Below are 18894 nucleotides of genomic sequence, written 5' to 3'. Positions count from 1 at the left end.
GCATCCCTCCCAGTAAGGTGCATGTGCACCTGCCTAACCTTCAGGGGACTTCTGAAGCATGGCAAGGAAAAGAAAAACAAAAAGTATTTGGCTCCATCAAATCTTTGATTTTTTAAGAGCAGTTGGCACTGGCAGTGTCTCAACCCCATGTTCTTGTTTCCAGGGTTACGGCCCCAAATGGGTGTGATACAGAGTACAAAACACAGGAACCAAAACGACAGGCACTTGGCTAGACCCAAGCACAGCTAAGGGCCAGTTCTCAGTGAAGCTCAGAGTAACCCTAATCTGCTCAATTTTACTTGAGCTGAAACTCTCACAAGACTCCCACAGCACTTGGGGATTTACTGAGGGGTATTAGCAGCACAGTCAGGGACTGTTTATGCAGCGTGTGAGAAAGGGAATGGAGAAGAACCAGCTTCATTAGTCACTGGAAGATCTCTCTGCCCCAAGGTTATTAGTGAGTGATCATTTAAAGCTTTAACACTCCCCTGTTGTCTCTGAAACAGGAAAAAGCAGATTTAGTGGAAAAGAAAGTCTGACCCCTGGTATACAGCAGCAACTTCCACAAAAGGCATACCAAAAGGGATGCAAGAAGAGAATTCCTTTTAAGTTTCTTCCCAAAGCTCAAGTACGCACAGCAGCCTGCACCTCATCCCATGTATTACTGCAAACCTCTTGTGGGTAATGCCTGGTGCTGCCTACCTCTGTTCTGATTAATGGCATTACAGCAAAATCAGGTTAAAAGGCAATGTTGCCTACAGAAAATAGCAAGGGGAACTTGATAGATATTCTAGAAGTGATCATCTGCTGCTGGGTTCGTGCTCTTCTTGCATGCAAAACGATTTCTCATTAATTGATGGAAGCACATGAATCTGTTAGGCAGCACGCTGCAGGCCTTGGAAAGCAAAGTTGAAAAAAAATTCTAATTCTACATTAATCAATAAAAAGGAAGGAAAAGATGTTTCTGTTTTGCCTGCATCTGTTATTAACCTGCATCTTCCCACTGCATGCTCATTTTCTATCCTCTATTTTTAACCTGTAACTGGTGCAGTTCTCTGATGTTTGCTTCACACTGCAGCTGAAGGTCCCGCATTTGGTTTTCATGTTTCTGATGCTGAGCCAGTCTCTCATTCTTCTGTCTCTTTTCCTCTTGAACAGCAAACTAAAATGCAAAAATTAAAAAGATGGTTTATATTGTGCCCCTAGATCACAGAGCCATTAAGGTTGGAAAAGACCTCCCAGATCATCTAGTCCAACCGTCCCTTTACCACCTATATTACTTACTAATTCATGTCCCTAAGTACCTCATCCAGAGCCAAAAAACTGTAGGTAACAGAATGAATACGTAACAACATAACTGAAAAGAATGGTTTCACAAGATTTAAACAGTAACTGCTTTTCTTTATTCTTTCTTTTTAAAAATTCTTACAAAGTGAATGCCTTCATAGCTTTGTCTATCATTCCATTTCTCTGCCTGCAGTCCAATTTTTCCTTAAGACATGGTATGTTTCTCTGTCAGACTCCTGAAATAACCTCCCTCTGAAGGCAAGTGACACAGCAGCACTGCAGATGTGTCTGAGCAGTGCACAGGGGAAGGATGACTTCCTCTGATCTCATCAACCCAGTTTTCAACCACCCATGAACTCGCAGAGAGCACATTCTATCCCATCCTCACATTTACATCACAGGAAGCATTTACACTATTAAAACTGGGTTTATTGATTACCTGTTTAATTTTTTCACGATCTTGGTCTGGAGAGGCTAATGAATTGATTCTTAAACTTTTCTTAAACATAGCCATTCGGGTCTTGGCTTCACTTCGCTGGATTTTAGGCAGCCTCGCTCTTTCCTGAGTTTGCTTGTTCTTTAACTCCTCAATAAGGCGTTGATTATACCTCTGCATTTGTTCTGTTTCCTAAAATGTTAAACACATGGAATGTTACAGCATTAACTATTATGTTAGAATGCTTGCACCTCATTTTATCACTAAGTGTGATGTTTGAGTCGGCTTCTTTCAACAGAAACCAGTCCCAGCCTGTGGGATATCAATGGGGAGGAGGGAGTCTTCTACTTATCCCAGAGAGCTCTGGATCACACCCAACCCAGATGAGATTCTCTAATGAATATCAATGAGCATCTCTTCTACCAGCGGTTGTTCCGCTCCTGCAGCGCATTTGAAAGTCGATGTTATTCAAAGGGAGAAGTTGCAGAGCTGAACTTCCCCACCTGCAGCTGTGAAGGGTCAGCTTGTTGTAAAAGCTGGGGAAAACAACAGCTGCTATGGGGATGAACCAAACTGCACAGAAACACACTCCAGTCACCAAGAAGACCCTATGACATCACTCTATCTTTTCCTTTACCTTTAAAAAAAATCAAACTGTTCTGTTTAGTGTTTGGTGCATAAGCAGAATTTGGTATTTTTAATAGAAAAAGGTTGGTGGTGTGGTTGATTTGGCTTGTTTTAAGAAGCAAAAGGGAAAAACATGACACTTATACTTCAACACACTAATAAGTTACTAAAATAAGACATGAAGATTTTTTCAACAGAACATACAGAGTTTTGAAATACCTGTGTGGGTCTCACCAGTGCAAGCAGTTACCAGTGGAGATGGTAAAGCTACTTCATTTTAAAAAAGAAACAAGTAAACAAACCCAATAACAATATTATAATACACAAAAGAAAGTGTCCAAGTCACCACTAACTTTTTCATGCCTCTTGAGCAGCTGGTGTCTCTGCATGAAGTACTGATCTTTGAGTTGCTGTTTGAGGAGCTGGTGTTTCTCTTGCAGATGCCTCTCTTCCAGCTCCCAGATCGCAGCTTCACGAGCTGGAAAAAGGAAGATGGCTGGTTCAGAAAGCATAATACCCCATTTTCTAATCTGCCTGCTAGTGTATGTTTAGAAGAGGCCTGTGAGTGCTTTTTAAGAACAGTTCTATTCCATAGATATAGTTCTATTACAGTTCTAGATTAGTCAGGAAGGTCTTTGATTTCATAAATTTAAGACAGACTATTGTTTTATTAAAATCCAACACAAATGTCTGTTTTTGAAGAGACAGTCTGATGCTGGGTACCTCTCATGAGCTGCTGTTTGTTGTTGAGGCAATCTCGTTCAATAGTGGCTAGTTCTGTCTTCTGCTGCTGAATAATTTTCTTCAGAGATGCATCCAGTTCTTGTTGCTGCTTCTGCACAAATTCCTGCTCCTGGTAAAAACCAAGAGAAGTAAATTAAATTGTGTTCTTGTAACCACATTACATTTTAGTGAGTCTCCCAGTTCTCTCAGCATTAGTGATACATGAAAAAAAACACATCTATGAACATCTGAGCTAGTGTGCCTCAGCTATACAATTGGGCATCTCTTGGTTTTTCTATGGAGAGAGGAGGTTAAAGTATATTTAACATTTAACTAATTTAACCTTCAGAAATAAGACCAAAGGCAACAAACTAGCCAGGAATCTGCAATTCATTTCATCTCATCTCCCCTCAAAACAAGCTGTGGGTTCAAAGCTAGCACAGACAAGCACTCAAAGTGATTCATGGGTGTAAGGAAATAAAACTCTGTATGGCTGTTTTGCTTTGGACCATTAGTTAAAGGTTATTTACACCACTGGTTTTCAGATTTGTGCCTCAATCTCAAGTGGTTTATCTTGTCATGATTGCAAAGATACTGAGACTGGGAGTTTTGCAAGTCTGCTGTGAAGACACCTGATGGTTTCTGCAGGAACTGCATTCTTCAGGAGCTGGAAGCTTGTCATACAGAGCCAAGCTGGGTCCTTGCAAAGGTTTGCCTTCTTCCTGATGCAGTCCCTATATCACCTGCATTTTCCCATTACCCAGGGTGTATCACATCATGAAAAGCAGGCAGCAGTAAGCACCCCCTCCCATGCCCCAAGGCCACCCTGTTGCCCTTCTTATTTACAGCTATCAAAAAAAAAGGAAAAAAGGGCAAAAAGAGGACATGCCAGCATGCACACACACACACACACACACACACACACTTTAAGAACAAGAAATTAGAGCAGACGTTTCTACTGTGATGTAAAGGTCAAAAGAAAGGATGTGCAGTCTGTGGTCAGAGCCAAGCTGGGCAGCAGAAGCAGTTGCTGTTACACATAACAAAGCAACGTTAAAGGTGGTCTGTTGGAAGGGAGATGGGATGAGGCAGGAACACGGTTCTGGGCTACAGATTATCAGTGTAAGGGTCTCCCCAAGCTATGTATTTTTATTTTTTACTGACCCTGTGCTATTTGCCAGAAACATATGCAATTAAATGTTAATTAAAAAGTGCTTTCTATTACAACCAGGAGGATCCTGGCTTCCATCTTCACAGAAAGATATTAATAGATGAAGCTTTCTTCTCTCCCAGGGGACAGCAGAGTTACATTTAGACAGGTAATGGAAAAACAGAAGTGGAATAAGTTGGTGAAAAGCTCTGACAGTGGCAGACCTGAGGGTACAAAAAGAACTGGAAGGCCATGTCCGTAAATTAAGTCAGACATACCTAATCAAATATATATGGACTGATGAAAAACACTGTCCTGCTTCCCTTTCTAGATAAAAAGGATAAGAAAACTAATAACAGTTTCTATTCTGAGGGTGCAGATATGTAATTAGCACTTTGTTTAATTTGCCAACAGTTTTTTGATGTGGGGGGACCTGGGGAAGAGCTGTTTTAGTGTAGTCACAGTCAAAGAGCAATTATGCTTGAGCTTTACTCAAGTTTAAAGTATCATTGATGCTCTCTCTAAATGGTAAATCTTAAATTTTGCAATTTAAGATAAACCCAGCACTGTAAGATAAACCAGGCAACTTCTCAAAAACATTCTGGCTTTTCCACTTCTCACATCTACTCAGGTAGTACAGAGAATAAAGATCATGGATTCTGAGAACATGCTGCAAGGTGGAAAAAGCAGACAGCCCAAGACCACCCACCTTTTCAAAATTACCACTTGGTTTTGCCCGTTAAGTATCATAAACTCTATCTTTAAAATACATGTTTTCACTGCAAACACAGCACAGAAGTCACACATTGCTTCTCACATGTGCTGAACAAATCACACCAGAGAACAGTATTACATTGTGCTTGTGTGAAACTTCAGTGTCTTGCCTGGAGTTAATGTCTACTCTCATTTTGATCTTTGTCCTATGAATAGGGTGTAAGTAGGTAAATTTGTGTTAACTAGTTTGGAGATAGCATTGGCATTGATCAGCACATATGAGTAGAAAAAGAGAAAATACACACCTGAAAAGTAAAGGAAATAAACTTTTGTTGTTGTGCATTTTAAGACTTACATCCTGCATCTGTGCGTTGAAAAGCGTACATGAAGACAACTGAAAAGACTGAATCATAACCTGAGCAACACCCTGTGGGACACAATGTACCTCCTATGTCAGAATATAATGAAATACATTTCTGTTCTCAAAAAAAAAAAAAAGAAGAAATGAGATCTGCTGTATGTTAGTAATATACATTTAAAGTGTGAAGGCTAACCATACAAAAGTAGTCACTGAGAGAAGTTCTAGATAGTCTACAACTAAACACCTGCACCTTGTCTAGTACTTATCATTCCAAGTAAGGATATTTCACCTTTCAAATTGCCTCTTTCCCCTCACTTTTTTCAACAAATTGAAACCAGCATAGGAAACAAACTAAATCATTACAAAGACTATGAAAATTAAAGTATTTAATTGTTTCCTTAACAAGTCCAGAGACACATCCCCTTGCTATGAGGAGAGAGCTGCAACTCAATCACATTCTATCCTGGGAAATCCCCTCTTGAACTAAACACGTAATCAAATAAAGTTGCTATTATTTTCTACTAGGTCACTCACATAAACATTTAATCTCTAAATTACTCAACCCCAACCTGCTCTGCTGTGGTGCAAGCTCACTCTGTACAGGCTGTGTCCATCGTGGAGCCACTGTTTTGCTAAAATACCCTTTCCAGTGAGGTCATATAAAAGCAGCAAATCTGAAGGTGTGAAACTATAGATGATGTCTTGTAAAGTTTCCATACACCTACACTTTGACATTTAAACAACTTCATTTTACCTAATCTGTTCTGCTTCTACAAACAAGATGCCTCATGCTTACATATTATCTGTATTTTCCTCCCCTGTGCTTATATTGCTCAAAACTCACTTCCGACTGTAACCCTCGTAGTGTGATGGACCTATGGGGTACTTACCACTCATAAAAGCACTGTAAAGAAACTTGCCACAGAAAATTACCACACTTTCTCAGTCCAGCACACAAAATATTATGCTTAACAGCACACACCTGGAAACTGCTGCTCCTACATTTCTACACAGTATGCTCTATGGGATGTGGCATGGGAGTACTTGAAGAAAGAGAGCAGTACGTAGGGTTAGTTCGAGTTAAGTTCCATATTCACTCAACAACAACAAGAAGTGAAATCATCAAGCCGTGTGAATAGTGCTGCCTTTTGTATTTTAGTAGCTTGAAGCTGCTGTTGTTACCTGAGCATGCTGGCTTTGTGCAAGCTCCTCTTTCTTGCGTTTCATGAGCTCTTTTCTCAGCTCTTTTGGTGCTTTCTCCACTTCACATAAAACCTACAGTGTATATAAGCATGCAGAAGGTGGCAAAAAGAACACTTTTTCTCCACAGCAAGCAGTACTGTGAACACAGGACATGCAGGTCAAGCACTAGAGGTACTGGGAAGCGTGCAATATTTCAGTGGCAGGGATGTTAGTTCAGTGAAAAGAGCTTAATGAAAAGAGAAAGAACAATACGTGCTTTACATATGCCAGCGCAGCGCAGAAAGGTGGTGTATGCCAGCCTCTTTTTGCATGCAAATGCTGCCAGTGCTCTCGATAGGGCAGTCTCCTGCTTGCCTTTTCATGCAGCAGCTACAACAGTCAATAGTTGAGAAAACCACCACCTGCAGAAGTGGTATTTTTTTGAAGCACTGTGGCAAGAGGACTACACAGTGTGTTTACCCTTGTGGTAAAGCTGTGAAAAACTGGTGGAAGTTTAAAATATCTTCCACTGAAAACCTACTGAGACAGCTATTTCTGACCCTGTCTCAAACATGAATTTGTAAGATGCCATTGTTAGTGTCCAAAAATGACATCTACACAGGACATGCCTTTAAAATAACCATGCAAGCAACTAAAACATTACTTTATTGTCTTTGGTTCTTAAGAATTTAAAAAGAAAAATCACCAATAACCAAGTATGTTTTGAAGAAACTTTTCATGACACTTATGCTAGAATGGAACGTGTTTCAGTCCAAGGTGAGTCAGACTAGATTAGCAGAAAGATTCTATATATAACCTGGTTAAATCGACTGACTATTAATCTGTTAATTTGCTGATGTGATCTATTCATTTTTACGAATCATAAAACGGTAACACTGCACACTCCAATGTAGCATTGGGAGTCATAGAGCACCAGCTGCATTTCCCTTCAAACTGTAAATTGCCTTCTGTAGCTTTAAATATGAAACTGGGCACCCAAAACCAAACACCTATTTGTTTAATAGTAGAAGCATCATCAGAAAACAGAGTCCAAATCACCACATGCTATTCCTGTTTCCATGAAAGAACTGCTGTTAGCTCAGAGCAATGTGTAAAATTCTTCCCGCTTCCCCATACAGCACCCGATCACCAGTAGAGAGAGACTCAAAAAAATGCAAGAGGCACCGCAAAAGAAGAAAAATTGTTATTTACACATGAGCATATGGTTCAAACTGAATACAATTATTGTTGTTTTATGCACTTTTGTACTACAGGATCATTCTATGCAAAAGCACGGACAGTACAGATTTCTAAAGAAATCTCCGTGAGTCTAGGAACGATTAGAGCCATTTATACACAAGTGAGCACTACACAATAGATCTGAAAATGAAATAAAACAGCTTTTAAGGTGCAAAATTCACATGGAAACACATCACCTTTTCTTACTCTAATGCAAGCAAATTAATAGCATAAGGTGTCAGCGGCAAATGTCATTCATTTTGCCGTAACTGTATGACACATATGAAATTAACTGTAAAAGACAGGGTTACTGAGACTTCTCTCTCCTGGCTTTCCTTTTTGAGTTAAAAAACAAAATCCATATAACTGCTGTCACTTCACAGAAAAGAATTCTAAACAACAACAGCACACACTCAATAAAAATCTGACAAATTAACAAAAAAACCCACCCCGTCTTTGGAATTTAAGTGGTTCTCAGCAGTAATGAAGACAAGATTCTTTGAAATTCTAACTTGATAAATATTTACTAAGTCACTATAGCTGCATTTGCTTAAAGCAGAAATACATTTTTCACAATCTTTAAGAAAATACTTTCTTAATTAAATATTTGACAAAAAATATAACTATTCTGTGAAAAATAAAAGTCTTCTAATTTGGTGATGCTTACTAGATTAAGTCAATACCTAAATCTTCCTGTTAGCTGTTTGTATTTCACTTTAGGAAGTAAAACAAAGAAAATAATACTGACTCCTAGTACCCCTTTCACAACTCAGTATATAGCACATGAGGTTGACGAGACTTCTGTGAGACCTAATCTCAACCATTTCCTATGCCCATACTCCTTATGGTATATTATCATCACTGTGTCTTACCTCCTTTTTTTTGTTCTTCAGCATGTTCTGAAATTTGGATAATTCCTTCTCCTGTTCTGCTTTGATGCGTTTTGCTTCATCTCGTAAGCGATTTGTGTGCTCCTGTTCCAAGCGCTCTATTGTCTGTTTCTGCTGTTTTTCTAGATTTTCTATTTCTTGATCATACTGTCGCTTTTTACTCTGTAAAAATAAATTTGGGACCTTTTTTTAAGAAAACTGCTCTGTGTTCAGTGAAGTGCTGTGCCACAGCAGAGGATGGCCGTGACGAATTGTTCTGGCAGGCGAGTTCCAGCATACGAGCTGAGCATCCCACAAGGGAAAATATTGCCATTTATTAACAAGAATGAAAACTAAACTATAGCCATCAAAAAAGGAAACATCTGATTGCTGCTAGTAGTATTCTGCCAACTCCATCAAAATGTCATATTTTAAGAGCACCAAAATCCAGAAACTCACCGTCATTTCCTGTTCAAAACGTCTGTACATCTGCTCTCGCTGTTGCAGAAGCTTATTACTGAGCTGCTGCTGGGCCCTCTGCTCCTCTTTCTGAAGGAGCCTTAGCTCTCTTAGCTCTTGACGTCTAGTAATGAAAAAGAACACATAATGCTGATGGGAAAAGAAAGGAGAAAAGAACTGGCAGATTTCAAAAGATGAAGAAAAGCATCTACATCTCGGGTCCAGAAACACTGGTTTTGAATTGATCATCTTAGTAAGAAACAGTTCGCATTCCTTTCTAACCCAGTAACCAAAATTAAGCTCTATAGATTTTAGGCATAAGGTCATTTGCCCCCTTTTTTTATTCAAAGAGAAAAAATAATCAGCTGCTAACCTCTTGTAAATTTTACTTCTAAAAACACCTACCGTAAAAATCGCATTTCTTCACTTTTTGAGTCATTTTCAGTAACTATTTTTGATGTAGTTACACTCACTTCTACTCCATCAACAACAAACTTCCGAGTTTTCTTTAAAGTTTTCTTCTGTCTTCTAGTTTCCTGAATAAAGCATCGGTAAGTTAATCCATACTTAGTTAAGTTATATGATTTTATCCCTTTTTTCTTAATACTAAAGTACTTCAAACATTTCTGTGAGGCCTACTGTCTAGTAATCAGGAGGTCTTCTCTCAAGTGAGAACTTGAAAAACCTTCTCTGGTCAACAAGGGAAATTGCAATTACTGATCATCTAAATTGCCAGAAGAAAAAAATCAAAACTCGTAGATAAACCCCGGCCAGACCTGATGCAGTTTTGTTTTCAAGAGCTGAAGACAGCTGTGATTACTGATTGCTTTTGACCATAATTTTCCCAGTCACCAAAAAGATATTTAATTCTGAAAAACAGTACTGAAACAATAGCAATTTAACTTATTTCCAAAGCAGAAGTAGGCAGGCAAGTAAACAAGACAGTTTATTTTTTTTATTCATATATATTAGTAAAAAATCACGTGATGACCTTGCTAACCGAATTGGAGAAGTCTCACTTCTCAGAGCTGTTATTGTTTCATTATGAGAGAAGACAGACCCCTGTTCAAACTGCATCTCCCACATGTTAGGGCTACCGCAAACACCCTGAGAGCATGCTTGGCACAGCTATGCCAACTTATTATTTTTGTTTGGAGTTTGGGGGTTTGTTTTTTTAATTCAAACTCAGTTACACAGTCACTATCCCAATATGGCTATAATCATGTTAGTATAAAGATAAAAATAAAGTTCTTAATCTGGAATGTGCTTCCTCTGACTAAGCTCATTCATACTGGCATAATTGCATCAATATACTACAACCACAGGAGTACAGTGTTCAGAATAAACAAACTGGAAAGACTCTGCCTTAGATCTTCTAAATCTAAACAGGGAGACAGACAATGGAAGTGACAGGAATCCTATAAAAGATTAGATGTTATAAGATGTTATAAGGCACTGAGTAGTCTTGTTGACTATCAGCCCTGAACGAGATTCACAAATCTTCATCCTTAATATTTTTAGACTTCCTGTTACAGTCTATACTTTAAAAATACAGTCATGCAACAATGTAAGAATATAAATAGCTGCTCTGCAGCTTCCAGCTTTGCTGCATAACTGCACAAAATCCAGACACAGTTAGAGCATGCAGTTTAGAACACTTCGGTTTCTACAGTTTTGTATTCCACACTGTCATACTTATTTCTCTGTCAATAATTTTCTTTGTTGCAAAGGTAAAATTTAGAGATAACTTTATGGTCACATTCACATACACTTTTATATAAAAATAGATAATAGCTTATGCTTACCTGTAAAGATATTGATCCTGTCTCTTTGTTTTTACTAAGGAAACTAGAAATTGACAAGTTCAAATCAATGCTGCTATTATCAGCTGTAGAACCAGTGCCCGAATCTGCATCATTCTCCTTCAAGTTCTCTGATTCTAGCTGCTGCAAAGTTTCGGTATTCTCTTGATTGTCTGTTTTGACTTTCTCATTTTCTTCAGTGCTAATACTAATGCTGGGGACTGGAGTGGCTTCAGAGTCATCAACTTGCTCATCGGCAGTGTCTTGAAGCTTATTCTTCGTTATTTCATCAGAAGTAACTTCCAAATGTTCCTTGTCTATCTGAATGTTGTTATCCTGGACATCCTCAGGTCTGCACTCTTCTGAAATTTGGTCCTTAACAGGCAGTTTATCCATCACTTCATTAGAAATATCCTCAGGCTTGCTCTGCATTGCTTTCTGGTCTACATCGTCTTTTCCAGAGTCTTTGATCTCTGTTTCTTCCATGCTTCTTACATTACAACTATCTTCATTTTCACTTTCTGCCAGATTCTTGTCTACTTTGATCGCTTTATCTTGGCTTTCTGATGGAGTTTCTTCAGAGCTGATTATCTCATGGACCTGCTTAGCCTGACTTTCCACTGGCTTATCCTCCGTCTCAGGTATTTTATCCCCATCACTGATCTGTGTTTCAGCAGTACCACCTATCTCCTTAATGTTGTCAATTCCATGCTTTATTAGTTCCTCTTCTTCATCAGCAAGTTCATCTGCAGCCTTAGGTGTAGTTTCTGTGATGGTGTCTGTTACTGCCTCTTTATGACCTTCATCTTTATCTTTCTTTTGCTCTGTACTACTGTCTACAGGGACCTTTTCTTCCTTACTTTCAGAGAGATCTGTTCCGGTTTCCTTCTCTTCTTTTTCACCTGTTTCCTTAGAAATGACTTCTTCAGTTTCTACAGTATTTTCAGCTGTAGGCACTATTTTCAGTTTATCTTCTGTCTGTTCATTTCCCATGTCACTTTCTTTCTCTATTTTTAGGTCGGGTTCATCCTTTATTTCTGATTTTGTTACAGCATCGAGTTCTTTCCCTCCTTTCTGGGGTTCCATATCTTTTACCAGGTTTTCTCTAGTCTTTTCAGCTGACAATATTTTGCCTTGTTCATCTTCACCAGTTGGCACAGAACCATTCTGCACTTTCACATCACTAACAGTAGTATCACATATATTATCAGCTGTTTTCCTAAATTTAACGTCCTCAGATTCATCTCCAGCTGTTTTGTCATCTGGAAATACAGTACTGGCTTTGTCCTCAACTGTACTACTTTCTGTTTTTTCAGAGAGAGATTCCAGAACAGAGGCATTCTGTGAAAGTTTATCCTCTTCAGAGCTGGCAATACTGAGGTCAGAGGATGCACGCTTGTCTGCAGGTAACTGCTAAAAAATTGAAGGTAGAAAAATATTTAATCACCATTTTCTAACTTAAATAAATCACAGTTTTATTAAAGAATACCTGAACAGAGATGAATATTGTATTTACAGACAGATATCTATGAATGTTATGATCTCAGAGTACTTCATTAGGTGTTGCCCCAGAACAAGTGCATGAACACTCTTCCACCTTTCATAATTTAGTAACATTAAATCTAATTCTTGTGATTGAAAGGGATATAGTCAGCCCTCCACCTCAGTTTAACAGGATCCTCAAGAGCCTTTTTCTAATCACATTGTTGTCATGGGTTTTGTTTTGCTGAGTTTTTAAATTAGTTCAGTTCCACAGTATTCCCATCTACAGTTGGATTTGAAAGACACGTGTCTTTGTGTCAGTTAGGCTAGGTAGAAGCTGTGTAGCTGTATCTTTCCTTGGGTTTTTTGTTAAAAATGCCTGAAAAAATTTTGGTCTGTTTTTCAATTGTGTGAAATTCCAGTAAAATGGTGGAAACCTCCAGCAGAGATGAATAAGTAAGAGGCAATAGGGAACTAGAATAGAAACAGTTACATAACTGTAGAAATTGCTGCTGCTGGAGTATGAATGAATGTTATCGGATTACATACAGACACACAAAAGAATATACTAATAAAGTATCATTTTAACCACAATTGCCCTTTCACTCTTCAAAGTGACTGAGATATCTCTCTGTATTTACTGTTAGAACCCTGTAATTTGCAGATCAGGCTTCTGATCTGCATACTAGATTAGCCATTGCAACAAGCATGGTTTGGTTGCACCTCTCCTACCTTAATGTTTTCTTAAGCCTAACAAAACCAATCCTCTTGAAGTCAAAAATGCATTTAAAAGATTTCTTCATGTTATTGTTTTAGAAGCTTAGTGCTCATCTCCAAGCAGTTTTTAACACAACCACAAGTAAATGAATCTACCTCACAGTTTACTAACCTGCTGCTTGTGTCAAGACACTTAACTGAGTCACAGGGTAGACTTCACCCCAACCTGCCCGGGAACTGATGGCTTTACAACTAATCAGCAGGGAGAGGTGATGCCTTAGGAGATAGAGACAGTAAGTCCTGGAGGAGCTTGGTGGGAATGTACACAGGGAAGTCATATCCAGGGCAGGGGACTCGACTGGCTTGGTAAGGGGTGAGAAAGGAACGGAGGTTGTCTTTTTATGCACATGCGTTTGGCTTTGTTACCATTGCTGGTAATGGCAGCTACTGGTGGTACTGGTCACTGCTCCTGTTTACAGTGCATGAGCCAGTTAAGTCAGGGAGCATGCTACCTGTATGCTCTGCAACCTACTACCATAGCGCTGAACTTTATGGCTTCATCCTTTGAGGAACTGAATTTGTGTTGTAAGATTCTGAAGGATCTTTAGAAATACATACATAAACGCAACCTTTTCTTGGTAAAATACAGGGTTTTTTGCTTTTGTTTCTTTGACAGCCACACTAAAAATACAAGCATAGTTTATAGAATAATGGTCATATGCCTTCCTTAATGTTTTAAGCATCTTATGGAACACAAATATACGTTTACTTGTTTATCTAATAATTTTGCATTAAAATTATTTATATAAAAATCAGTCTCTGATTTTTAAAATTCTATACTACATGAACATGTAAAATATTATTAATTCTTAAGGAGTTTAAGAACATGATAATTTTTAAAATGCTGACTACTTATTTTGTAATAAGGTTACAGCATGTTTATGCCACTATTAGAAGACTTGACACAAATGTTGAGTAGTACATCAGAAACTTAGTTCTTCACAGGAAACTGGTGACTGAAGCTAGCTGCATATTAAAAAAGTAAGTTTTAAACTGACCAAAGAATTTTCTGTTTCTTCTTCTTCATCCTCATCTTTACCATCTTCAACTTCTTCTGTAACTTCAGCCTTAGCTTCTGCAATCAGTTCTCTTATTGGTTTATTGGACGTAACAGTAACAAAAGGGTGCTTGAGAAAATAAAAAATAAGCACAATATTAAGTGCTGACTTCATTGTACACAGTGGGAAAACCATAACTTGAAAGAAATAGAACTTCAGAGAAACATTATTTAGGTTCTCTCAAACTCACAGTTAACATTAATCATAACTGTCTTAACATACTTTTTTCTGCAGAAATTTTAAAATCAAAACATTTTTCTTCAAATATACTGTGAAAGTAGTTTAACAAGCTTGCTAAAAATACAAGTAATTAATTTATACTGACCTGTTTCAAAATCCAAAGAATAAAAGTAGAAAGATTTTTTAAAAGGTTACTTTTCCTGGAAATGGGTTTCATATCTTTTCAGCTCCACAGTTAAATGATTTTCTGATAAGCTTGATCTAGAAATACTCTTTTTAGAAAAAGTCTGCTTTGTTTTTAGAACAATTTGTCCTAACAGGATCATAGAATTCTACATCTTTTTCTATAAGAAGAAACAGCTACCTGTTCTTTTCCTACTGTCTGAATCTTCTCTGCTTGGCCCTGCTGCTTAAATCTATTCAACATATGCCGGATGTATTCTGGATAAAGTAAATGCGTGCTGACGTTAAACAGAATCAAATGTACCCAGTCACATCTACTCTTGTTTAGGTATTCTGCAGTGACAGCATTATGGAGGGTGGCTGAGTACTAAAGCCTTTAAAACACCTGTCAGCAATAGATTACTTATGTAAATATCTCCTTCATCCAATGTAAGTATCAGAGTATAATTTAAATACTCAAAGTAATTAGTTGTATCACATCAAAATATGTAAACTAAAAATTTTATCTGCAGTTGGTATCATTTAATCAGGTTTTACCAAATAAGGATTGCATACACTTAATTTGAAATTATGTAAATAGCTACTGTAATACAGATCTGCTTTTTCAAACATACAAAATGTACCTGGCCTTTCAACAACAGTTCTGAACAATTCACTCTTCCTACCTGTAGAAGTTGAGTTGCACTCCACCTGGCATCTACATTCTTTTCCAAACATTTCTTCAGAAAATCTTTAAAATCTGATGACCTACAAAAAGCCAAACACAAAAAGCAAACGGAGTGGTTTTTCTTTTCTCTTGACATTAGACTAGTGTATAGTGCAATACTCTTTTGCTTTCACATGCATCTACACTGCAACTTCAGGTCCTAGTACCGATTTCGATAAACACAAAGAGAGTATGGGAATGCAAGGACCAAAGGGGCACAAATACAGTCTTTAAAATGTTCCTCTGTTTATAGAAGAGTTTACTTTTGGCTCTGGATTCATAATACACCTCATCTGCTATGTCACTATGAATTGTTTAAAGATATTAAAATGATCAGATAGATAAATGGTTAAAATATTTTCTTAGCACAAAAGTACTTAGTTTCTTTTCTTTTTCAAGTGGTCTTCAGATCTTGTACTGCATTTGCTAAAATCTATTCTGCATAAATTTGAATGCAAATTCTGCATCATATTTCAGTATAAAAGCTTCTATATTGAGCTATGCCAAAAAAGCCATAGTCCCAATTGTATAAGGATATATACACACACGTACAGATCTATGTATACATGTACAAGCAGATATAGAACATGTACCTGACTTTATGCATAAAGCTAGTCCCATAAAGTTCAACATGAATGTACATTTAGCATGTACACAACTTGGCATGCCTCGTAGAAAAAAAATCTACAGATTGGATGGGGAAAGCTGTAAATCCCATACTCACCATTTTGAAGGCTGTGCTAATGTAGGCGGGTCAGATTTTGCGATTTTCAGAAGCACTCGCATTGGGTTTAACTCGTGATGGGGCGGCTCTATTTGAGCCATTTCTATTAAAGTAATGCCAAGAGACCAGATATCAGCCTTGTAATCATAAGGCCTGTCTTTAGAGGTCTCACACATTACCACTTCTGGAGCCATCCTGCAAAGAGAATGATGAAGTACCACATTAGAAAATGGACTCTTGCCTATTCTGAGAAAGATTCTAAATTGATAAATTCACGGAAGAATTTTGAGAAGCACATTGTACTCTCACTTGATACACTTGCACAATACTGTATCAAGCCATACTACTAATGACAAAGGTAATACTGATATATTAGTTCATAATAAAAAGTCAGCAAAACAGTGCACTTACCAATATGGTGTACCAATAAAAGAATCTCTTCTTTGTATTGTTCTTGTATTTTTAGCTGAGACTCCAAAATCCGCTTAAAACAAACAGTAAAAAGCTATTAACTGGGGGGTGGAAAGCATACTGTATTTTCCTATTTTACAGCTCTGTTTTAAAATGTTGTATGCTCCAGAGCAAATACTCTGCAGTATTGAAACTTCAAAGTGAGATAAAGATATTTGTGTTTTGATAACTGAATGCCAAGGTTCTGCAGCATTTCTAATAAAAAAATACTGAAAAAAACATTACTGTCCATTGCTAAAAAAGTAATGGTAGCATTGAGTTGTGTTGGACAAGACTAATGCATAAATTTACTGCAAGAATAAACAGTTAGAAAATAATTTCCTTAGCCTACAAAGGCTGTATTACTCAGTGCATATGAGCTCTTCATTAATTCAACAACTCATTCAATTTTTATTTTCAGAGCTCTCATTATGCTAGATTTTCCCTTTATTTTACGGATTTCTTCCCACAAGACTTTTCACTTTATATTAAATAGCTGAAAGCTGACATATGCACCACTGATGTTACATATAACCAAAAATCAACTTTATCTTTGCAATTAATATTGGTTGCCTAGAAAGCAAAAAAATCTAAGTAAGTGTAATATGCTTATTATAAATGTAACTTTCTTAAGGAAGGTGTAGATAATACAGCAAAGGGACAAAATAGCCGTATGTTGCCATCATCTGTACAAATTATTTGATGGGCTCAACACTTGAGAAGCCTAATTTTGCTCTCTGGAAAAAGAGGAAAAAAAAGGATTAAGAGAGCTATGCAAAATCTGAAATCTTGAGGGAATACATATAGCAATATAATAAAACTCAAATTCTTGTAAAAATAAATCATAGAATCACAAAGTGGTTTGGGTTGGAAGGGACATTAAAGATCACCCTGTCCCAACCCCCTGCCATGGGCAGGGACACCCTCCACTAGCCCAGGTTGCCCAAACCCCATCCAGCCTGGCCTTGAACACTGGCAGGGAGGGGGCAGCCACAGCTTCTCTGGGCAGCCTGTGCCAGGGCCTCACTGCCCTTGTAGAGGAGAATTTCTTCCTAATATCTGATTTAAATCTCCCCTCCTTCGAGCTTGAAGTCATTACCCATGCAATGATGGAAATTTATCTGCCATTCACATATTTGTAAAACAAGAAATTACTCATTTCTTTGTGCAACAGAAGCAAAATACAAATGGTTTAAAAGAAGCAAAATGCTCTTTCAAGGGATGATGCAGACTTTTCAAAACTAAAGTAAATATTTACTTTTTAATGAAATCTTAATTAGGAAATCTCAATACATCACTAAATGTACATGTGGAAGAATCCCCCTGTGGTCTGTACTGTAAAGTAGTATCTTGACAGTAGGCATAGTTCTGCCTATCAGCTGAGCTTGACAAAGGCTTAAAATAGTTCCACCATGTATGAGGAGGAGCCAGGTCGTATGAGGCAAATAACATGAGCAGAAACAAAGAATCTCTCTCTGAACATGAGACTCTTGATCAGATCTGTGATTTCTTTTATAGTAATACTAAAAAAACTAAGATAACGGTTCTGTTACAGTTATATATAAGGCCTATGAGACTGAGTCCATCAAGGTGTTTTCAGGCTTCCAAGAAAAGCCAAAATATTAGTTACCCATTATGAGAGATGCACATGCAAGTATATGTACGAGCAATAATCTTGTGCAAGGGAATCCATGAAAAAAAGAACAGATACACTTAACTGATCAATCTAGAAAAGAAGGTTCTTAAATATTCTCAACTTAATAGAGATGATGCACTATACCTTATAGAGACAGTGTGATCAATATGAGTTAGATAGTAGGTATGTGTGTGAATTTGGACACATCTTGCTTACATTTAAAAGGAACATCTGCAGCAAGGGTAGGAATTTAGAGCCCCAGTTCACTGTGGTGATCTGTTTCTCCTTATCTTTACTCTCTGTGTACAACTAATTATGTATGTCATGTAGAGAAAAGTTTTTGAACCTTGCATATGAGCTTACCTTACCACATCAGAAGGAAAATGTGGATGACTGCTTAAATTCAGATAAAATAATAGGAATCATCAATAGAAACCTTGTATTCATTTACTTCCAGACTGTTCTACCTTCATTTCAGTACAACGAACAATTAAAAAAAGACATGGAAAAACTAAGTTGAGTAATTAAATTTATTATTTTTCTCTGTTTCAAAAATGGAAGATAACAATACTAGGTGCTGTTTTTTGGTGATTAGTGAGTATGCTCATTTTCTAAACTAGCAACTTGGAAGTTCTGATGTTGCCCCATTATAGTAAGAAACAGTATGGACCTATGTCTGACTTTAAACAACTTGGTACAGTCATTGATATATGTGAAGTATGGTAAGGTTGTTTACTCAAGTTTCCACCCCACCTCCCTACTCTTTTTTTCTCTTCTCTTTCTTCATAGTAGTGAAACCACTTGTATCTAAAAACCTCTCAATGTTAGACTGGCATATAAACAGATAAA

The 18894-nt window shown here is 37.5% G+C and overlaps 1 protein-coding gene across 1 annotated transcript in view; it reads right to left on the bottom strand.

Annotated features, from left to right (window-relative positions):
* The window catches only part of SLK (STE20 like kinase), a gene marked incomplete at both ends in the record, with an annotated part of 44789 nt that overhangs the window by 1384 nt on the left and 24511 nt on the right, over window positions 1–18894 (bottom strand). The window contains 14 exons of the mRNA XM_084265241.1: window positions 1037–1162; window positions 1727–1915; window positions 2704–2828; window positions 3074–3203; window positions 5293–5364; window positions 6481–6573; window positions 8592–8771; window positions 9048–9171; window positions 9453–9583; window positions 10853–12262; window positions 14107–14235; window positions 15195–15276; window positions 15960–16154; window positions 16371–16443. Coding sequence (XP_084121367.1) covers window positions 1037–1162; window positions 1727–1915; window positions 2704–2828; window positions 3074–3203; window positions 5293–5364; window positions 6481–6573; window positions 8592–8771; window positions 9048–9171; window positions 9453–9583; window positions 10853–12262; window positions 14107–14235; window positions 15195–15276; window positions 15960–16154; window positions 16371–16443 — 3059 coding nt within the window. The remainder of the gene's footprint in view (window positions 1–1036; window positions 1163–1726; window positions 1916–2703; window positions 2829–3073; window positions 3204–5292; window positions 5365–6480; window positions 6574–8591; window positions 8772–9047; window positions 9172–9452; window positions 9584–10852; window positions 12263–14106; window positions 14236–15194; window positions 15277–15959; window positions 16155–16370; window positions 16444–18894) is intronic.

Source organism: Gallinula chloropus, assembly GCF_964237585.1.
Source record: "Gallinula chloropus genome assembly, chromosome: 5".
NCBI classification, from domain to species: domain Eukaryota; kingdom Metazoa; phylum Chordata; class Aves; order Gruiformes; family Rallidae; genus Gallinula; species Gallinula chloropus.
This window is presented reverse-complemented; position numbering and strand designations above follow the sequence as displayed.